Consider the following 22,985-nt stretch of genomic DNA (forward strand, 5'->3'; position numbering starts at 1 on the left):
CTTGCATGACCGGTTATTTCCTCCATCTCTATGCCACCTCATCATTCTGGAATTGTCCATTGACCCGTTCACACGTGCTCCCATCTCACCCGAATTATACATACATTTTAAATACTTGGCTTACGATCTTTCCGGTTCTTTCATTGGATCCCTATCCCATTCCATGAAATTGATACGTTGTAGCCGCAAAATGATTTCCATTGAAATGTTTACTTTACATTAAGGAAGCAAAATGATATAATCTAATTTGGTCAATTCAAAGGGAGATTTTGCCAAATTTCTGTTTGTAACGAGACTTTTGGCACACAGAAAGATTTTGGGTTGGCTAGCATAAAAAAAAATATTAAAATGATCAGTGCGTGTATAAGGACGAAATACTCATACTTAAGTAAATGTAAGTTTGAGTTAATTTTACTGTAATATTCAAGTNGGCTTGCTCCAGGAATTGGACCCTATTGAAGAGGGAATCGTTGGCTTGCTCTAGGGATGGGGTTTCACCTTCTGTGGTGGTTATCCCTAAGTCAAAAGTGTAGGCGACGTCTTAAACGGCGCACAATGCCTTGAGCCATTAAAAGACGAATACTGATTAGGGGAGCAAAACCATTGACAGAAATAATCATTCACCTGCAACCAGGAGTTGTTTCACTCATGGAATTCCCACTTAAAATGAAAATGTTTTTATCTCAATTTTTCATGGCACGAATCATGATCACTGGACAGGAATAGTTTTGAAAAACCTCATATTGTGGCCAATGCTTTGGAATCAGGGTTTCTCGGAACAAATGTTGTACTCGCCCATCAAAGCAGGACTAACAAAATCATAGGAATAGTGACCATCAATGTATGTAAATAAAGTTTTAAACGCATGTACATAACATCAACCCCAAAAGCAAGGGTTTTAACCATGCTGGTTACCACTCGCGAAATATATGGCAAGCCTGGCCCACAATCTTCAGCTAGTTGGCGAGGTCAATAAAATGAGACACAAGAAGTGGGTGTCAACGAATATTTGAGACTGAGGTAATGTCATGTTGAGGCTATTATTTAACTTGTGTACCCTACTGTGACGAAGGCGCATTGGAGAAGGCCATACTTGTAACTGAAGAGGAAAGCTATTTGAGCCAGATCTTAAACTGACCTCAAGACGAATGATTGTGCATGAAATAAGCAACCTTCGAAACCAGAAATATAAATCAAGGCTGAAGAACTAAATGCCCGTGGATTGCATGCTTGGGTTGCGTCTGCAACGTACCAATTACTCCCAATTACGCATTCCAACTCTTTCTGTCTTGTTGGAAGGGTCTTGCACTTTTGCTTCTTCATGCCAATGAACCGGCAATGAGAGTTTTAGATTAATACCTTAACGTTGGACACTAAGTAATGTAAAATCTGAGGCTGCCACTTTGTTATGTTTTTTTGAAGTAGCTGGTCCCGAATTTCAGGTTTGCAGAATCGGACATTTGTGGCGTTATTTAGAAACCATTGCAAGTCTTGATGTATGGATATCACGTCAAGCATTTTCGTGATTCAGTATTCCCAATCAAGTCTTATTCAGATTGATCCCCAAAGCTTTGGTTGGTGACTCTGATAAGTATTTTGGAAGAACAAAACTCAACTTTAAACCAACCTTTAAGTGAAGTAAAATAAATAATCTTCACGTCTTGAACTGCTGGGATTCCAATCCCGGTAGCGGTAAGGAAGTCCGCACAAAAAGAAAAAAAACCATTGACCGTAAAACCAGGTTTACCAAAACCATTCTTGTCCTGTGACCATGATTCGTGCCATAAAAATTGAGAAAAAAACATTTTCATTTTAAATGGGAATTCCATGAGTGAAACAACGCCTGGTTGCAGGTGAATGAATGCCCGAGATCCCCTTTATTCAATTCTTTCAATGGTTTGCTCCCCTAATCAGTATTCGCTTTTTAATGGCTCAAGGCGCTACGCTAGGGATAACGAACAGAATTCACCTCCCTTTGTTTTGAAAATTTGACCAGATTCTTGTTCAAAAGGTGACTGATTCTTGCTCACATGTGTGATATTAATAAATATGTGACATAAAAGCGACAGTTTCCTGTAAATGTATGGTTCACTTCGCATCGTGAATTGAGGCGGTCACGCTGCCTTGAAAAAGTAGAATATTGTACTGTTGTGCTCAAATAGGGCTCGTAAAGTGAACGCGTCCATGAACAGCTGACGTAATTCCATGGAGAAAATTGAAGACAACATGCCCAGCCAAACCGCACTGTGCATGCATTGGATTTTGACATTTTTTTCATTTTACATGCTTGTCTACGCAAATAGCATCATAGTATTGAGCCAAATTGGTGATGCGTTCACCGAATTACAACAAATATATTCATTTTGTTGGGTTTTGTAGCACAACTCATTCAAAATCACTCAATTATTGAAAACTCAATGGGTGGATGGTGCGAGTTGACTGTGATGTTTGTCTTAGTTCTCCCTCCCCAAAATGCCCACAATCAGGGTGCCAGACCACATTTTTCCTTGAATTTCCTTCACTTGACATCCCCTATTGGCCATTTCCTTGTTTATTATTTTTTTCTTTTTTTTGCGGACTTCCTTACCACTGCTAGGATTGGAATCCCAGCAGTACAACACGAGAAATTTATTCATTTTGCTTCAATTTTATTTCTATGTATATTATTTGATCGATCAACGAATTAGAATTGGCTGATCTGGATAACCCTTGAATATTAGGTTGATCGGGAATTTTAGTCAAAAACTTGTCCAAAACATATCCTCAATGTTCCTAGTAAAACATCTTTGGACCTCTAGAAGCTCTTGCAAACCTGCTGAGCTCATTGGAGCCCAAATGGGCGAGGCATATGCAAGATTTGTGCTTTTACTAGAATTGATTTTTCAAATTGTGAGGAGTCTTTTTTGTATAGCATTTTGGCTTGTATTTTGGATGATAATTCTCAGGTGCATTATGGGAATGATTTTAAAATTTGCCTAGTGACCTTGCAAAAGTGTTCACTGACATCCAGGGCTTGAACCATTACCAAAAAAAGTAACACTACCGTTACCGTCACTTTTCAGAAAAAGTAACGCCGTTACTTGAAACGGCGTTACTCAAGCCCTGCTGCCGTCATATAATAGCTATCTATTCAATAGCGAGGGTTTTTTTGCGTGGAGTTTATTAAAGTGAGGCTTGAATAAAGTTGACAAGGTCAAGACACCTTGGATGCCTTCGCTATTTCGTGCAGTCGAGTTGGAAGAAAAGTGCGAGGGCTTACCCGAGCCTCTATTCACACGAGAGGTCAAAGGGACTTTCAGAGTCCGATTTTGGTACCTTACTTGGATAAACGTTATTCTCCACCGATTAGTAGGCGGTGTTCATTTTTAACTTTGTGACAAACTGTTAGAAAGGTTTGGAGAGAGACCTTAAAGGCTATTAATATCGTGTTAGGTTAGTTAAGGTTAGGTTAGGTTAAGTTTAAAAAAGTAGCACCGCTAACTAATAGGTGGAGAAAAACGTTTACCCTTTACTTGCGAGATTATCAATTTGGAGCATTGTGTTACGGAATCATCACTGCCTCAACACCATGATTCATCCAAAGAAGATGAAGACTTTTTTACCCTTGCCTTACCTGCGTCTCGTTTTTGATTAAATAGGAATGGATTGAACCATATCAATTTAATTTAATTCCTTTCCAAAACAATGAGTTTACCTGGGTCCCATATTCAAACCAAACACATTTACATAATATTCTCTGATTCTACGTGTCATATACGGCTTTAGCTACCCTTCAGGCACCCTGTAACGTACTCCAAATGTAAGTTGTTGAGCCACTTTCTAATATTTCTATTTAAAAATACCTAATTTGAATCTGGTGTTGCTGCGATTGCAGATAAGGATGCCTGAAGAGTGACTTGGATTGGTTTACTCAATGTTTTGGAACAAAATTGAAGGTTCAAAATTAGCTGCTATGGTACTCTGACCTCACTGTTGCATTCTTTTAATACAGGGCACTAGGACTAAGTGCAAAGAGAATGAAACTAAGTAAGACCAGTATCTAAATAAGTGAAACAGACAGCTGGAATTTCTCTCAAATGTTTATAAAATGTGACAAGCACCACCTACTATCTTTGTGAATTGACTTGAATTAAGTTTTACTCATTTCTTAAACTTAGAATAGTATTATAGCTTATTAAAAACATTGACCATTGCTACATGAACAAACATATCTTAAGACCTTTGCCTTAGGAACAAGATGTATAAAGCTTTTTTCATAAGTTCACAGGGCTTTATTGTATGGCTGTTGTGTGTGTACACATGGTACACATGTATGAAACTGAACATGCCATCTTCAGCTTTAAATCAAATAACTTGTCCATAATATGGAACAAAGTTATTGACCCCTCGGTTCCTTTTAGCCTTTGGCTGGTTTGGCTTGGCCTTGTTATATTGAAAGGAACAAAGATGGGTCTTCATGAAAACTGTCAGGGTGTGCATTCAAAACCTTCCATCCAACGTAATGGCACGTTTTTGTAATCACGCAACTAAAGTATCAAAATCGGACTCGGAAAGTCCGTTTGACACAGAGAGTCATGTTGAAATGGCCACGCATTCAAGCTGGTCTTGACCGATCAACTTTTTGAAATCCGCACTTAAATAAACTCCATGCAAAGCAGCCAGCCGCTATTGAACACACAGTTTTCTTTTACAAATACCGGGTTTCAAGGTATTGATTTTCCCTCGAAACCAGTCGAAGCTAAATTTGACGTTAGAGAATGTCTATTTTCTTCACGAGTGGTTGGAAACTTAGATTCTGGCCACTCGTGAACACAGTGCCATAAAATAAGGTTTCTAGTGGTGGCGTTTGATTTCCTCTGTTTCCCCGAGAGGGAACTTTAAACGGCTGAAAACCTACCTTGTAAAGGAAAACAAATTTCTTTAGTTATCCGAGGCTGGTTATCATCACACTGCTGTTGCTTAGAGGACCCAAAATCAAGTAAGCATTACTTTTTTGGATCACGAAACCGTTCCGACCGATTAGGCCTAAATATCACTTGTTCCAAAGCAAATTGATGAATTTGCTTCCGAACAAGTGTCACTCTCGGATAACCACTCGCGCTAAAACTAGGCACAATTTCACCTTGCACAAAAACTATTTGCCATGAATCCATTTGGATTCACTATATTCTAAAAAAAAGCATTATTTTTTACGACAACCTAAATAATTTTTGCTACTTCTACCAAAAAAACAAATTAATTCAACCGCTAAAATCAACAATTACAGGAACAACAATATCCTCCGGAAAATTGTGAAGTAAGCAATAGAAGAAACCTCTTGTTTTATGAACGTGTGTATGAAGAATCATTAAAATGTTCTGCTACATCAGAAGGTGTGCCCAGTCATAACAATTGAAGCAAAAACTACCCAGTGTAGTGTGACCTATGCCTTGTGAAGAAGTCAAGGTAGTTCGGCCCCCTCGGAAACAAAACCATTTTCAAAAACCAACTGACAGTTTACTTTCATCGGTTGCGCATTTAACGAAAACCGCTTTGAGAGCCCTGAGATAGGTCTGTGAGTTCCAATTTGTAAACCCTTTCCACACGAATCCAAAATTTGCCCTTTACTGTCAACTTGCAAAATAATGTCCTTTTATGCAAAATAGCCCTTTACAGTTTCCCCGCAATTTCGGAATTTTTTTTCTTTTGAGTGTGGAATGTTTAATATAGATGGAGGCTATTTTCGAAGTGGTAGCTTCTTTGTTCTCAGGGAAATTATGGGCCAAAACTTAAAATCCTATTTACAAAAAAACCGTTTGATAGGTTGGGGGAAATTAAAGAAATCAAAATAGTCTTTCGCGATCCAGGATGTTCATCGCAGTAAAATAATATCTAGGTTGCGGAGTTTGGACTAAACTTGCGAGGGCATTTTATGCGATTTTGCTTCAGCTTTTCTTATTTCATATTCAAACCTTAGGCTTCAAAATGTATGAAATATTGCCTATCATCAGTACTTACTATTACACATTGCTTCTTTTTACTCATGATTATTACTAAAACAATCAAATTGATTATACATTTTGCTTCACCGAATGGGCTCATCTTCTTAAACGTCCGGCGCTCTCGTTCGTCGATTGATCCTCCTCCTCTTCCTTCTCCTCGATCTTCTTCTCCATTCTCGAGCCACAAAAAGGGGCTTTCGAGAGGCTCCCGCCGTTTGACTCCTTTCTGTCTTGCCGCTCTTTCTTCGTCTACTTTGAGTTTAGCATCCAAGTTTTCCGTCTTTTCCGTTTTCCTCATGCCCCAAAAAGAAGTAGAAAGCCGATTGCTGAATGTTAGTTTGGTTTGAGGGCTCGTTCGTGAACGACAAGTGTCTTGTGCGAGATAACTTTAGCAACTTTGAGCTTTGAGGTGAGCATTCTTTGCTTGTGAAACAATCCCCAATCACCTAAAATGGCAGTCAAGTTGCCAATGAAAGCAACTGGAGTGCAGTTGTGTAGTGAAATAAATTGGCTATGTGTCTGCCAGGGCTGACAAAAGTTGAATGATTTATGGACCATGGTCAAGTTGGCGTTGACGTGGAACAGAGCTCAAAAATGGAACTGAAATTTCATTCCATCTTGGTGGTGCTTCTCTTCGTCATCCAAGGTATGGCTCCTGATGTTTTAACAATAAGAGCTTATATTAAAACATCTGCATTATTAACATATAAGTCATTTTTTCTCCATGACTTTAATTTCAAAAAAATATTTTCGCTTCATGTCAGGACTGTTTTGGTTGTGCCATTGCTTTGCGACATACACTTTTCGAGTAATTAGAGATATTCCATAAATCAAAATCTGATTTGTCTCTAGAATTTGCCAAGCATATTTCTTTAGTAAATAATGACGAGCTTTTTTAGCTTGGAGCAATCGAAATCGAAGAGTTTAAAATTTCCATATAAATCTGGCTCACAGATACACTTACAACACATACATTTCCCATTCAATGAGAGATAGGGAATTCAAAACTCCTTCAGGATGTTATTTAATGCCAGTCAGTGAGGCAACATGCAATTGTTCCATAATCCTCAAACACATCAAACGATTCCCGCTATTGGTATTCAAACATCTAAAAATTGGGTTGCATCAAAGCCCTCAAGAATTGGAACATTTCATTCTTGTTCCCTTTCCCGAGGGGCAGCAATCGATTTGGGAGTTCCTAACTCTTTATCCAGCCAACCATAAATCGGGTACAATGTCAGTTTCACATCCATCCATACATTACGTAGAGACCTCAACCCCCCTGGACCAGGTTCCTTTCTCCGTTCTTTTTAATATAATTGATTGATTGCACATACTTAAAGCGAGTATTGCCTGGGAGATTGGCCTCCCCCTTTCGAGGTTTCCCATGCCTGACCGCAGTAACGACATTACAAAAGCAAATCCACTTCCCCAGATTTCCGGGAGCAACCACAAAGGCTCTCCACATGGAAATGAGCCTTTCTCGTGGATCTTTGAGTTGGACCCATGTTCCATTCGGATCTCTTTCCCACATCACCAAGCACATAAATTGGGACATGAAAAATGATGCATTCTTTAATTGATCTCTTAGATCTGTCTGGTATGAGACATAGATCTATCCTGTCCCTCTTTGCTTACCCTCCATCCAGTGAATACATACTGCATACTGCATACTCATCCCCCCTGTTCTGATAGATAGCTTGAGGCCTGAATGGACACACTGCCTAAATAGTTGCAATGTTCATATTTAGAGTGCATTTGAAATCTGAAATCATTGAACCATCATGCAATACGAAAATGGCTGCACCTGGACACATACGTGTGTTGTTATGGATCAGAGACTGGGTTTGTTTGGCAACAAGTGTTGCCATTTTTTCAGTGGGTCACTTTCCTCCACCCCAAGACGTAGGATCACCATCTCCTTGAATGGCAACTTGATGGAATGGTTGGGAGGACAGGCTGAAAGTGGAGGGACGAGGTGGTTGGTGGATGGAATTGGGGTTATTGGCTTGACATCTTCTAGTTTATAGACCGGATAGATCCTCCTCAAGGCTTCCTCTCTTCTTTCGAGGACGGATCGTGAGTGGACATAAATTGGAGGCACTTTCGATCCCGAAAAGAAATCCAATGAATATAAATTGACAACTGCTAGTCTGTATTTGAGTGGGCGAGTGTCGAGGGCAAGCAATCAGAAGACCGTAATTCTCTCTTGAGAGGAGATGACACGAAATATCATATTGCTGAGTGTGAAGTATTGATTTTCGGGGCCCAATTTGCCGCCTATTGTTCCTCTTCGCGCTCCGACTCAATTATAATGCTCCAATTTGGAGCCAATTTTACCAAACAATAGTGCCAACATTCCAGTCTCTTCACATATACCATTTACTCTATATAAAAGGATGTGCCGCTGCTTCCTCATGGTTGTACCTCTAATCTAGGAAGGAATTCCAATGGTCCCAAGAGAGATGGAACCCAGCTCACAGCTTCCATACTCTTCTTTTTCTCCCTCCTCTTCCTCCTTTTCCTCCTCTTCCTCTTCTTCTTTACAAGAGGGACACCAACCAACTCGCGCCTGTTCATGAATGAGCAAAAACTGCATCAGGGATGCCATCAATTACTGTCCCAAGATTAATGAGTCTGAAAATGTCGACAGACGACCTCTGTTTTCGCTTAGGCTGGATCGACATGATTTATTTTGAACTCTAGTTAGTGCCTGGTGCCAACAACTAGTTCAACCATGTCAAAATAAAGATAAAGATATCTGAAACTGGGCCTTTTCCTCATGGGGGCAGCCCTGCATTCCAATGGGGATGCTTCCATGCAGAAAGAAAGAAATTGGAGGGTTGAAAAGAGAAAGCCCCGCGCCCCTTCGTCTCAAAACCATCGGGGCACCCATCTACCACCACCGCCACGACAACCACCACCCATCGTGTTGTTCCTGGTGTGGATGGATGCTTTTATGCTCTTGGAAAAATGTTAGTGGGATCTTCTTCCGATGTTTCCTCTCCTACCCAGCGACATAGAACAATGAATAGAGTTGAGTCACACTCACAAAGTGAAACAGAGTGAGGCGGAAGCGACATTTGGGAGAAGGAAATGCAGACCAAGCAAAAATGACGAACGCACAAAAGGCACACACGTCTCTTTACATATTTCAATTTGCCCCAACCCTATTGAGGGACAGACACAGAGGTCTTTTCGTCTATTCGTGTGCCAGAAAGTTTCTTCTGTCGAAACCACACTGACTCAACGATTCGTTCCAACTTGGGACAAGTTTTATCCCCTACTTATACCTTGTACATTTATGTCTCTTTTCTTCCTGACTGAAGTCTACTCAAATCACAGACATAGCTGGCATAAATTTGGCAAACGTTAGTCTTTTATCCTATTTAGAAGTAAAAAAAGGACGGAAGATGATAAGCCCTGTGAGAAAAGTGGACGGATCTGGCCTTAAAAATCCACTTGGCTTTAACGTCTATGATGCTTATTGCTATTCAAGACAACCCCTTGTCAGATGACTTGTGCACGAAAGGGGGGTTTATTCAATGTTATGGTTGGCATTATCCACTTTGCCTTCAGCACCAATATCATGAGTTGCGAGGCTGGATCCATATTTGTTCGTTCACATATTCTTATCCCTGAAATAATCTCAGTATAAATGGCCAAAATTTGGACAACCATGGTCTTCGAAGTACTGAGCGTCAATATTTTATGGTTTCATTTAATATCCTTTATATCCTAATGTATCCTTTGGAAATAGCTTTCGGCTTGAGCTCAACTTTGGCTCTGCTACATTTTTCTCCCTTACCAGAATATTTAAACTTGAATTGCTTAGAGTTCCATTGTTCCCATAAAGTAAGGAATAAGGGATCTTTCCTCAAAATTGGATAATCTTTTTCCTTCCCATTTACCATTTTTTATTTTATATATATAATGTCCTTGGAGCCCGGCACTTCCAAGCCATAACATTTGTTCCCAAGGCTTTGCAAAAATGTTCTATTGCACCTCAAGAAAAGTGGACCAATTGTTACGACCGTATGTGGATAGAATAAATAATTGAAAATTAGAGACTGAATCGAGGTTGGAACTTGGAACTTGGAGCTTTCCAAGACGGATTGCCGTTGCGTGAAGCAGATCTAATTAACCTTGCTTTCGTCTGTCATCATTTTTGAACCACTGAGCTAAGGTTGGAAGGCATAACCATTTGGGAACCAAACAAATCCACGACAAAATCACAGATAAACCAAATTCAACGCAAAACGTTTCTCCCCGTTAAACAAATCCACGACAAAATCACAGATAAACCAAATTCAACGCAAAACGTTTCTCCCCGTTGAAAAAAAAATCACATGGTCTAAAATCTTTCATTACTCCTTCAAGAAGTCCAAGGACATGAAAGGAACTTGGAAAAGGTCCAATAAATGGATCTTCGAAAATAGCATCAAAGGTCACATTAAGACGAGGTTAATGAGGCGCTATTGAAAATTTCCGTCTCATTGTCTCGATGCTCTGTTGGGAATTTGAGAACTTTGTGCCACCGGTCTTGATTGTGTTCCACGTAGAGATGAAAGTTTATCTATCGTGTTGGGTATAGCGCCAATCTGGAGGCGACACCTTTGAGCCATTACCATGACATTTGCCTTCCTTTTGGAACAAGTTTTTCTTGGCCTCTCACACAATCCAACAAACCTTGGGATCAAGCTTTTTCTCCGGTTCTTTTCCTGAGAGTGACACCGAAATGTGGGGTTCATATTTCAAACCATTCCGCCACGCAAACAGACGAAGACACCGGGGTGAATCTAGAGCTCTAGAACCTGATACCTGATTCCAAGGGACCACTTGAACATCATAAGTAGGGACATTTGCTCATGCGTGTTTCCCCTCAGTGGAACTAGCTTTTTATCTGAGGTGGTATCTGCATTTGAGCCTTTGGGATCAGACCTAGTTTTCCTTTGGAGATTAAACTTCACAGGCAAGCTTGTCTGAGAGATCCTCTGTTTTGCCATGGAATCCCATTTCACATGTCCCGATCCTCAAACACTTTTCACGCTCAATGATTCCTGAAAGTCCTCTGAATAGAAAACCCAGGGAGGAAATGCATGTAATTGGGTCATGCCAATAGCCAATATTCCTCATATTCCACAGAGACCAGGGCCATCAAATACATAAAATATGGTACTGGTCTGGCCTGACTCAGATTACACCCATGCCGTATTTGAATAGAAGAGCCCAAGCCAGAGGTAGGAGAGCAATGCTTGAGCTTGTAAACCGATCCAATCGTTGGATGGAATGGACTGGAGACCTCCGAGAGTCAGCGAGTGTCATTGACAACAAATGGTCGCGTCAAATCCCTTGGGAGAACCTTCAGCACCAGACACCATTACCACTTGGTGACTGGCAAGATTCTCTTCGGGATCAGTTGAGGCGATTGGGACCCATTATAACCAAATGTTCAACACCATCTGGGCGATGTCTCATACTCATCAAAAACATTTTCCAAGGAAACTGGCTCATGAGCACCATGGTGTCCATGCATATTGGTTATTTGACGGTGCAGTTATCCTCGTTGAACCTGGAAATTGTAGAAGTGTACAGTTTGGATAGTGGGCTACCATAAGGTAGTGTTAGGGAAGGGAACCTTCATCGCATCTCCTCGTTTTTGGCACTTCAAAGATTCCCTCATGGAGAGACTTGAGCGTTCCCAGGTTGGGGTAGCTTGAGCAATGGCTTTAAGAGAAAGGGTACTTCGTCCCAGTTGGCTGATGGTCGATGGTTTTTGGCCGTGAGTTGATGGTCGGGACACCATCAAGAAACCCTTTCTCGGGTACGTCAAGAGGGATGAGAGCGATCATCATCTGCAGACGTGAAAGGGACAAGGGAGAGTTCGCTATTGATGGATCAGCAAAAATGTTGACGTTCCAAAAGTGGTCCAAGAGTATAGCAAGCGCCCTACTCTGGTGTAACTGGCCTTCTTGAGAGGATTGAGGGTGGTCCATTGTTAAGTCATTGGAAAAAATGTGCCTCTGTTGGCTGTTACAAATGGCCCAAAGGGTGGTGGGTCTTTCCTGTAATGTAGTATGTACAGTATGTGCCGTGCAGTTTGGTTCAGATACAGTTGTTCCGTGCTCACAACCCCATTTCCTTCTCTCTTTCTCTCTTGGGAAAGATTTCCGCGCACTAGTTACCGGTAACCTAAGGGTGTGTTTTGTGTGCAAGTACCTAACTAAGGAATCCATATGTTGGTTCCACAAATATTGAGCCAATCAGTTACTCAGGTTCCCTCCTCCTCCTCCTCCTTCAGAACCCTCGGTTTCCCCTCCCTCTAAGAAGTATTAGGGCACCAGGCTCCTTTGTCTTCAATTTGGATGGTGGTTCCAATCTGGTACTCCTACTGCGACGCAATTAATTAACCCTCTTCATAAATCAGGCTCGTTCCACCACCAGTCTCGTTCTACAACCCTCCCTCAGTTTTGGGTCGTTCCTCTTCACGTTTCCGGGATCATTTTGTCCCTGAAGCAACCATGAAATGGAACACGGAACTAGCGCACGCGCGAAAATTGGATCCAGGCGGGAGTGTCACCTGTGTCCCACAAACGAGACCTTTCCTTTGCCTCTAAAGTTACAACTTGTCATTGCTTCACTTGGACATGGAAGACCTATACCCTGAAAACACGAAACCCCAAGGCCACATCCATGTGATAAATGACTAGCCTTAGAGACAGTTATCAGAATGTTTTGGAACATATTTTGCCTTGCTGTTTGTCCTTAGACCGAGTGCCTTTCTTTTTCCAATACTGTCGATTGATCTACGTGTAGTAATTATGATATACGTCATTAATTTAAGATTCAATTACAAAGTTCAGGTTATTGTCGCAATATGTATTGAAATTCTGCTTGAACTTTGCACTTGTCTGATTTATTTCTTCATTTGGAGTCATAGATTTGCTACTCTGTTTTCAAACCTCGAAAAAAAGTTGCCCCAAGAATCCCTCACTTTTGGTCAATTTGTAGAAATATTTTTTAACTACTTTCAGATTTCCACAGGTACAGGGGATGGAATCCCCGGTAAAATATTAAAATTCATGAATTGCCCACTGAGGTAGTGGGCAAGGTCAAGTACAGTAAAATATCTGATCCTGTAATAAATTAGAATTGGCAGCTCGAGATAGGCCTTGTACATAAGGCTGTTCTGGAATTGTGTTTGAAAACTTATCTAAGTCGTCTCTTAAAGGTGGCACTCGATAATTATGACCCACATTGATATTTCTTTATCATAACAGGTGGACTGTCAAAGTAGCAATACCTGAATAGTATTTCTTACAGTTTAAGGTAATGCTTTTCGACTTATTGCGTAGATCTCGAACAAACCAGATTTTGACAAATTAATAGATAGTCTTTGGCATTTCCATGCTTCAAGTCTTCCCTGTCCTCTTGTACAGTTGATGAGGGAATCGGTCTTGGCCCACTTTATTGTGAGGTTCGTAGGGTGTAGAAATTAAGGGGTGGGATATGATGGCGGGCCATTTATCTACCATCAGGTTGGAACAAAGACTCTTTGTACTAAGACGAGAACTCTAGAGTAAGAAGAACTGTGGCTGAGAACAGTCTGAATTGTTTTGACCCTTTTTTGTCTCATACTCGCATCTTTTGGCCCACTCACTCATATAATCTGTTTGGCGTAAGAAATGGGAAAAATAGTTTGGGTTTTCTCATTCAAATTCAAAGAATGTAGAAAAGAGAGACGTGGAACAGATTGAAATTCGGCCTCGCTTAGAATCATACATCAAAACGAAATCTGGGATAACGATTTTTCTTTTGGTCAGGACAAGAACTCTCTTTCAAAGGCAGAGGGAAAGGAGAGAGAGAGAGCGAGAGGAAAGTTGGACCACTTCAAGAGCTTTTTAAGTTGACCAAGTGGGCGAAGTAAACTTTATGGAGGTTTTTCAATCGATCCGAGAGAAAACTTCCATCCCACCTACTTTGGTTTTAGTGCGGTACAATTCAATATCACGGTTCGATTTTGAAGAAGGTACAAAAAAAAAACAGATGCCCAGGGAAAAAGGAACCGAAGGCGTTCCTTTTCTCTCCAATATGTTCCGTTGTTATAAATGGGACCGGCTTGATCCGAAGAATGTTCCCATTCTGAGCAGGATTTATTTCTTCGATTCCGAGTCTCTTCATCTTGGCTCCTCCAAAGGATCGTGTGAGGGCCCAAAGAGAAAGATACCAACAACGGAAGCTCCGGAATCACTGGCAAACAAAGGATTAGGAGTTCTCAAACTACCCATAAAGAACAACAAACAGTTGTGGATCAACCTCTTTACTCAGCAATTAGTTACCAAAGACGACATGAAGGGTCTAAATGCGGTGACTTTTTGGGGCTTGAACCTTCAAAGCAAAGGCTTAAACGGCAAAGAGGATGAGGACATGGTTGCGAGAGTGACCGATGGAAAATTCCCACCAATGGGCTTTACTGGCCTTTCTTGACGATTAACTTCATAATTCGTGTTTTGGATTGTCCCAACCAACATCTTTGGCCTGGATGTTGTCCCAGTACAAATGCAGGTATTAACGATCCTAGGAACCCTCGCGAATGGAGTCCTAAATTTTGTGTAGCGGTTGTCTTTGGAGCTCCCGATGAAGCTTTTGTGGAAGGTGTGTGGAACAGTGGAAAGGACGTGGTTTGGCACATTGGTTTCCACATTTGGAGATTGAGAGGATATACGGCTTTTGGGGAACGAGTCTTCTCCATCTTAGACCTACAATTCCCAAGCCACAAAGACATTTCAAGGAAGATGAGTGGCACGCTATTTTGGCTCAGACTGGGATTAAAGCCGGAATTCCATCTCGTCATTAGGCGACAAATTCCTTTGAAAGCCAGTCAATCTGTTCAAAGTAATCCCTCCTCATTACAAGCAGTGAACCCAAGGGAGGGAAAACACACAGTAGATGGATCTCATATCCGGACTTAAATGGGTCAAAAGCACTCTCCTCCACTCAGGGTCCCTTTTGACGGTGTCCAGTGAAGATAAATGATATCATACCATAAACGTCTTTCAAGAAGATAATCTCGCTTTAGGACTCTGTTTCAACTTTGAAGAATCAGTTTTGCGGTGCTCGGTAAACCAATCCTGGAAAGCTGAGAGCTACTTTCACCTAGATCAATCGATTTTTGCGGTTCTTTTTTTTTGACAGTCAGTTCATTTAAAACCCTTGTGTTGTGGTGTGTTCAATCTTAATCAATCGGGAATGGGATATAACAGCCGCTCAATTGAAGAACGATGGTAGGGAATGGCTCATAATGCCTTGGGCAAGGTTGCAAGACATGGTTGATCTCGCCCAGGGAGTAGTTCATTTTATTGAGGCCATCTCAGATGAAGGCGGATGATAGGATCCAAGTTCTACTCCCAATACTGATCACGTCCAACTCTCACAAAAAGATAAGAACACGTTCAAAGCGGCAGAAAATCGGAAGTAATAGATTAGGTGGTACGAATCAAAGGGAGGTAGCTGATCTTGGCACATTCCCGATCAGGGCTGCCAAGTTCGGACCCAGCCTCGACTACCTACGTATATCAGGGGTGTAGTGAAACCAGTGGGTAATAGTAGCCTTACTGTTAGTCGGATTTAGGTAATTTTGGCCACCCTGGGATATCATGGAACACGGAATGATCACCAAGATCGCTTTTCTCGATGGTCTGGAATCTATCATCGAGAGATCACAGATGCGAGAATGCGAGAAAATGATAGGGAGGAAATCTGGGTCAAAAAAAAGTTCATCTGGTCTTTCAGGGACAGCTTAGAAAACACATAAATCCCTTTGGTCGAGATTTATCCCTGAAATGAAGACATTCCGTTTGGGAAACGTCTCCAAATCTGCTTGAGACGATAAATCTCGATTTCTCGTTGAAAATGCATCTGAAGTATCTTCGCTTCGGCTCAGCTTTCGATGAAATTTAGGGCTCTCTCCGGCTTTCTTGGAAGACCTTTCGCGACACGATGCATCCTGAATATCAAGCACGCGATCAGATTCTGGTTTGTCAAACGATCCCTATTTTCTCCCGCCGGCGATTTATCACTTTCACTTGGATCAGGGTCACTTCCACTTTCCACTCTAGCACGTAAAGTACAATCCGACCGAGTCTTGGAAAAATGGTGCCAATGCAGATAAAGTTCAATATTCCCGCCACTGTACTCAATCTCAGGTTTGAGAGTGAACAAAGAACCCTCCAAATTGACCCGAAAAAAGGTCTCTGGTTTTGTCGGAGAGAGCTATGATCAAAACTCCATTGCAAAAGACGGTTCCGATCCATTTCCCCGTAAGTGAAACACTTTGTTCCACTTCAAAAAACCCGGGCTTTGCAATATCCTTGAGAAAGTTAGACATTCTTGTAATCTTGTCACAACATTACACATGGAAAGTTAATCCATGGCTCTACAGTCCTACATGGGTGAAGTTTTCCAGTAGCTCCAAAACCAATGGTGCACCTAACATTACGAACACCGTCCTCGTTCCAAAACCCTGCGGCATAATAAACTGCAGCTCATCTAGGATTGTAGGGCCCCAATCCGGAGTTTAATGTCCTAGTCTGGAAACGGAGGAGAAGGTAGCTGTAGCTGCTCAAGAAGTGGAGAGTGGATCTCTTGTCAACTTCAGAAATAAACGGCTTGTTGTCAATGGAACAGAATGGGAACCAGTCCTTGAAGATGGTGCAGATTCCCGCTTCCCTCTCTCCACATCTACGTACATACACTGTAGTACTACTACTTTGTGGACGACTCGATCCTCGAGGAAGTTTGCTCATTTCAGCCTGAAAATGAGTTTCTCTTGTGTCACAAAGCACCGCAGACTTTGGTTGTTCAAATGTAATCAAGTCAAGAATTTGGAACCTCCAGACAACACGATCAGTTCCAGAGCTGATACCGACGAAGGCGTATGGTGCCATTTACCACCACCCTTCGTGACTACTGGCAATCAATCAATCATGAATAGGCTAATGAACCATAATCACGATGATGGCTCATCGGGACTTCCTACGTGTCCCTCCTTCAAGCTGAATGACTGGAACATTGGAACATTGGAGAACAGCTCCTAATCCAGAAAAAAGGACCGCTTAATTCACGTTTGAGACCCCTCAAGAAAGTTGTTTCTTGAGGGGCGAAAATCAAATCCTTCAAACTGCCAAGGGAAGTTAGCCAAGAATTATAGACAGTGGCCCAACCATCTTGAAGACGATTACGGAGTCCAAGTCATGCAATCCAGTCGTTTGTCCTTCAGACAGGGTCTCATTTTAGCCTTGGCTCATTGCTGCCGACCATTAATACACTCGATTTTCCAGATTGACCCTGGAACATGGAGCATTCTGACAAAACGTAAGTTCACATGGGTCAAAAATAACGGAAGACAAAAAACAACATGCCCTAGGCTCTTGGTGGAACATTTACCTAATAAAAACGCTTAATTAGTAGATGAAAATCCAACAAAGGTATTACAAAAAGGTAATGCTAGTTTATTTTCAATATCATATAAAAGCATCTTTCTGAGGAAAACAATCAAGACAAGTCTTTGTGATTGCCAAGAAGCGATATCAGCTCATTGACAAGAGCATCAAGATTGCTCTAGAGGCATTCTTCCATTGGCCTTTTGTGTTACCGAAATGGGATTTGGCCATTATTCTATGTTCCTGAATGGCCAGGACATGTAATTGAGCAACGAAAAACCGACCTCCATTTTTGCTCTCTTTGGAGATAAATGACGTCTTTTTACTCGCCTCACAAACCAAATCCGAAAGGGACTTCCTCGGTCTAAGACCAGATAGTGAAGCGTTCCGCATGATCCATTTTTCAGTTTCGCATGTGGTCCCCATTCTTTTTTTTTCTATATCATCTGAACTAGAGCAGCAGAGTGGTTAGAGTAGCTAGCCTCAGGTTAAGCTTGTTGTCGACAGATGAAATGGTTTACCGAGGAACAGAACAAGAAATATGACAAAAGCATCGTGGTCGACTTGGTCTTGTAGCCCTTGGCAATTTGTGGAACATACTCCCATCCACACGAGAAGCTACAAATGGGGGATTTAGAACCAACAAGAAACATGTCATACCTTGGCAAAAGTTGAGGTGGAACGCATTAAAAAAAGAGAAAACTCCAGTTACAAGTAGTACATTGATTATAAACTTGAATCAAAGGACTTTCAATGAAGTTGTGGTTCCTGAGAACCGCACTACTGAAGATCTCGAAGAATAGGAACATGGACCCAATGCTCCGGTAGAGCAGCCATTTGGTTTTGCTAACCTCAAAAGAGGAAAAAACTCGGACACAAAGAAGAAGACAAGTCTTCGTTGGTTGGAAGTAGCTCAATATTGTTAGGGTTAAAGAAAGAGACGTTCTAACCGAGGTTCCCCCATTCCGGCTCAATTTGGAACAAATGGTTCCCAGCATTTGCTCTAGAGGCAAAAATAGCATGCTACAAAAAGAGGCTTCCTCTTGCATTGTCACTCTAAATTGATATATTCTTTTGGTTCCCCGTAAACCCACTCATTCATTTGGTGAAGCTCCAGGGAAACAAGAAGAGGTTTGGAACCCGTTCTCATTCCCTCCCAAAGAGCCATTGCTCCACAATAGCAACAAATCAAGAGAAAGGTGCTTCCAAAGCCATTTGGAACATGCCTATCAATGACATTTATCTAAAGACTTGCTCAATGTTGATCCTCGAGCCCTGGAAAGTTTGATCAGAACCACTCAATTGGCAGCCCAGGAACAATTCTCACGATGGAAAAGGGGGAGAGAGGAAACAGGGATCACTTCGAATTGGTTTCAAAAGAAGTCAAGCCATGTGCAAGAAATGGAACACGGCCGACCCAAGCACGTTAGGGGAGCAAAGGCAGACTTTCGAGGGGGATATGTTCCAAAAACTCTTTCAACCATGAATGAAGAAGGTGTTGGAAGGGCCTTCATAACAGGAAGATGAATATCCCGCCTTGACTTTATCGACAACTCTTCCCCACCCCCCCTTTCCCTTCTTGAAGGACAATATTTGGACAATCTGGAAGCCGTCCCGAGAGCAAAATGGAAACCACCAACCATTCCTGTTCCCTTTTTCTCCCTTTCTTTGGCGTGGTATTGGTTTCTTTGAGTTTGAATTGGCGCTATTGTAGCTTGAAATTGCGTCTCCGCCACCAGTTTAAGCAAAAATACAACCACGCTCATTTTCTTTTGTATGTCTGTACTATGACAAACTACAAGTTCCAAACACGTTTTTGAAAGAAACGCCCCCCTACCAAATAAAAGTTCACGTCCAAGTGTTGAGAATTCTAACAAAAAGGTAGGTTAACTTTGAGTCAGTCAAAAGTTTCCTCCTTAACTTGCATAAAAGTCGTTGTTTCACCCTCTCTCGATCACTTTGAAATAAACATACACGCACTAAGGTTGAGTGACTGTTGAACTACAACATTGCCTCCAAACCAAACCGGTTCGCGACAGATTCAACAGGATATTGTATATAACATGGTATCTAGAACGAACCAAATTACACTCTTATCATGGCTGATGAAATGAGAAAAACAGATGAGTATACGGTGCGTTGTTTTTTTTACTGTTCAAGCCTCTCCAACCTATTGTAATTCTAGTGCGACTATGCTGTAGTAGTGCGTGGCTCGACAAAAACTCCACCAGGCAATCTTCTCCCTTGGGTCTTTTCTGAGTGCAGTGGGTTCTTTACCCTCCGAATCCCATTGTTTTAATGCCCCTCCTTATCAGACGAGGGCTTTTTATCAACTGCCACGGGTTTTGTGCTTGCCTAGGGAGGAAAAGAGAACAAGAAGAAGTTCACCAAGTCTTGATCAGTTCCACTTTTGGAACTCAAGAGTCTCTGTGGCAGTAGTATTGGTAGTAGTAGAAGTAAGGAGTTGCCTCAGAGGTGGGCTTGGAGACAAAGGTTCCTGGGATATCACTCTGGAGAATCTCCTGGGTCCCCTGGACTTTGTTCCCCAATCACCTTTGGGTCCAAATTTCTATATTATTAGCCAAGGACCAAAGATCGAAGAGATTCTGGGTCCTTCCATAAACATTTAAACAGTTGTTGGGGGAGAAAGTTTTTCGTTTTTCGTGATGACTTGGGTCTTAAAACAAGTCCGGACTTGAAAAGCCGTCGTCTTTTCCCTTCAGGGGAAACTTTTTCTTTCAGATAGAACAGCATGGCGCATAGGTTGGAATTAGAACTCGGAACGCAACTTGACAATCTTGAAAGGGAAAGTTTAAAATTTACAATGTGACTGGATTTTCACTCTTTCTTCCATTTTCTAACACTCTGTAGTTGGGAGTAGTAGTTGCATGTGAAATGGAATAAAATTCGCAACCAGATTTGGTCCATTCATCATGGCGTGAGAAAACTAAGACAAATCTTGTGTCGAAAACCACCCTGAAGTCCCATCTTTCAAGGTCAGAGGAAGGCCATTTGAAGGACTTTCACGCTGTAGTTCGGAGATAGAAAATTAGATCAGGGAAACAAGGAAGATCATTCATCTCCCAGCGAGAAGTCACGACGTTGGAACGGAAATGCATTTATACTACAAATACGAGAAGGGCACGGTTTTTCACTTTAGGGGCCAGTAAAGTTGCCTTGTTGAAGAAAGGCTTTTGCAGTTTTCCAATACTTGGTTCAATTACTAGAATCCTCCATGATGAAAAAGGGCAATCCCTTCAGAGCTTTTGCTTTAGATTAGTCCCAATACGATGCCGATTTCGACGAATGAAAGTGTTCCAAATCGAATTAAAAGAGACAACTCCAAAAACGACTAAACCGTCGTTCGGTCTCGAATTCTACTCGAAAAACTAAAATATTTGCACTTTAATTCAGCCCCAAGAAGAGCTCTTTTCCAGCCATCTTTGGCGAGATCTTGGGATGAAATCTCGTTTCATTCCATTCTGAACACCACCACATATCAACCCCAAAATGTGCATTTCAGTGGCTGGATCTTCAAATTAAGGGTGACTATTTTATAGGAGTTACTTGGAATGTGGGGGAATACTTAAGTACTCAAGATCTTGTTCCAACCAGAAATCGCCTTCGTACAGTACTCTGAATATCAGTTCTCGAAGCTCTCTGGTCGTCGATACCCGTTCTTCACTGCAATCTACTGGGGATTACATTCTCTGTAGCGGTTTGGGAAAAGCCCGTGAAAAAACAAACCAAAAATGCAAATTACTCTCGTTAATTGTATCAAGCTTCACATAGATATATAGTTTGATATATCTGTAAATCCCCCATCGATATGATCAACCTTGATCCATCCTTTGTGTGTATGAAATAAGTCTCCATCCCGAGGTTCTCATCTGGTGTCTTATATGGCTGCTTTTGCTCATGATGTGGATGAATGTGTGTGGGAGTTGCAAAGATCGGGGTCTGACTTGGACAGAATCTCGTCAGCACAGACACAAAGAGGCTTTCTCTCGCCGTAATAATAACAATAATGCCCTCAAAGGGGAGTCTGTGTTTCTGGGATTGGGGCCTGTGGCTTGCACCCAATTTCTTTTCTTGTCATCAGCAACTCTTGAGCCCTCAAAGCACCAAGACCAGCTCAAGGTCAGGCCGATTTGCCACGATGAGGCAACATAGAAATCAAGCTCTGCGGAATGTCTGAAAACATGTGTTTGAAAACCATATTTTCCATGGGGTTCAAGTGGTCGTGGGATTATGAAGGGGGAAGCCCTAGTTGTAATGACTTTGCAGATCATTAAAAGAATAGCGAACATTTCCGAGTGAGCGCGGACTGCACGCTAGTTGTTAATGGACACACTTTGTATGAGCTGAACACTAGAAATGAATGTCATTAGGAGTTTAAACGGGCACATTTCCTAACTAGCGCTTGAGTAGCGAAGAGAAATATGCTTTGTTTTCATATTCTGGACGTGTGTGGACCCTGATACTATTTCACATGACAACTTTATGGAATTGTTCTTCAATGAAATGACAGTAGATACTTATTGCAATGATTTGAAATGATATCACAAGCAAAAACTACGACCGATGATTTATGATAAAACCATACAGTCCTTTTCATTCTTCATTCTCCTTTACCTTCTCTCTTTGCGGACATACGGGTACAAACGTAAAAGCAAAGAGAGTACGCTCTCCATAAGATGTCTGATTTGAACAACTAATTCTTGATACATTCCAACACCATAAATGGACCACTAACTTTTCTGAGAGACCTTTCAAATCCTAAAAGAGTACAATTATAGACAAGTTTTACCTCCAGATTGAAATATACAAGGAGCTATATATTGAATACTTGTAGCATACCAGCGACTTTTTGTGGTCACCTTCTTTCATTAAAGTGCCCTAAAACTGAATTTAAATCTAGAGAAAGAGATGTTTTTAAAGTTAGTCATCAAGAACTTTGTGCTCCTAGTTTGTTAGAAATGATGATTGCATGCGTCTTCTTCTATTATCAACCGTACAGTATGCAGCTTCCTCTTTAGTTCTTATTTATCATGTCATAATAACTCGGAATGTTACCCATAGAGGATTTGAAAGGTCTCCCAGATGAGTTGTTGGATTATTCATTGTATCACGATACTTTACCGCTAAATTGTTCATCGAACGATCACTTGATAAAATTTAGCATCTTAGAGCGTGTTCTCTCGTTTCTACGTTTGTTTGTCCATACCTAGACAAAGCAGAGGGCGCTGTCTCCGCTCAATGAAAAGGACTACTCAACCTCAAACGGAGAAGCCATGTGTTCAAATTGAGTTGTCGGAAGTCATAATTGCCAGATGTGGTGACAATAAAAACTCATGTATAAACCCTAGACATGTTAATAAGTCATCATCAAATTGCTGTGCGAATCAAAACTACATCAAACTAAAAGAAGAGAAAAAAGGATAACATTCAATGAACAAAGAAGCTCTGGACTCTTGTTCACTGTATTCCATCGATTTCCACAATCCCCTTAACTGGATTGTGATTTTGGTCCCTTGTGTCTGTCCCAAGAGCGAGCCCATCC

General features: G+C 41.4%; 1 protein-coding gene across 1 annotated transcript in view; it reads left to right on the forward strand.

Moving 5' to 3' along the window:
• The first annotated feature begins 6,360 nt into the window (after positions 1–6,360).
• Positions 6,361–22,985, forward strand: part of LOC131889772 (roundabout homolog 1-like) — a 38,471-nt gene continuing 21,846 nt past the window's right edge. Inside the window, exon 1 of the mRNA XM_059238946.1 lies at positions 6,361–6,627. Coding sequence (XP_059094929.1) covers positions 6,531–6,627 — 97 coding nt within the window. The 5' untranslated portion in view covers positions 6,361–6,530. The remainder of the gene's footprint in view (positions 6,628–22,985) is intronic.

The sequence above is a fragment of the Tigriopus californicus genome, chromosome 11, assembly GCF_007210705.1.
Source record: "Tigriopus californicus strain San Diego chromosome 11, Tcal_SD_v2.1, whole genome shotgun sequence".
NCBI lineage: Eukaryota > Metazoa > Arthropoda > Copepoda > Harpacticoida > Harpacticidae > Tigriopus > Tigriopus californicus.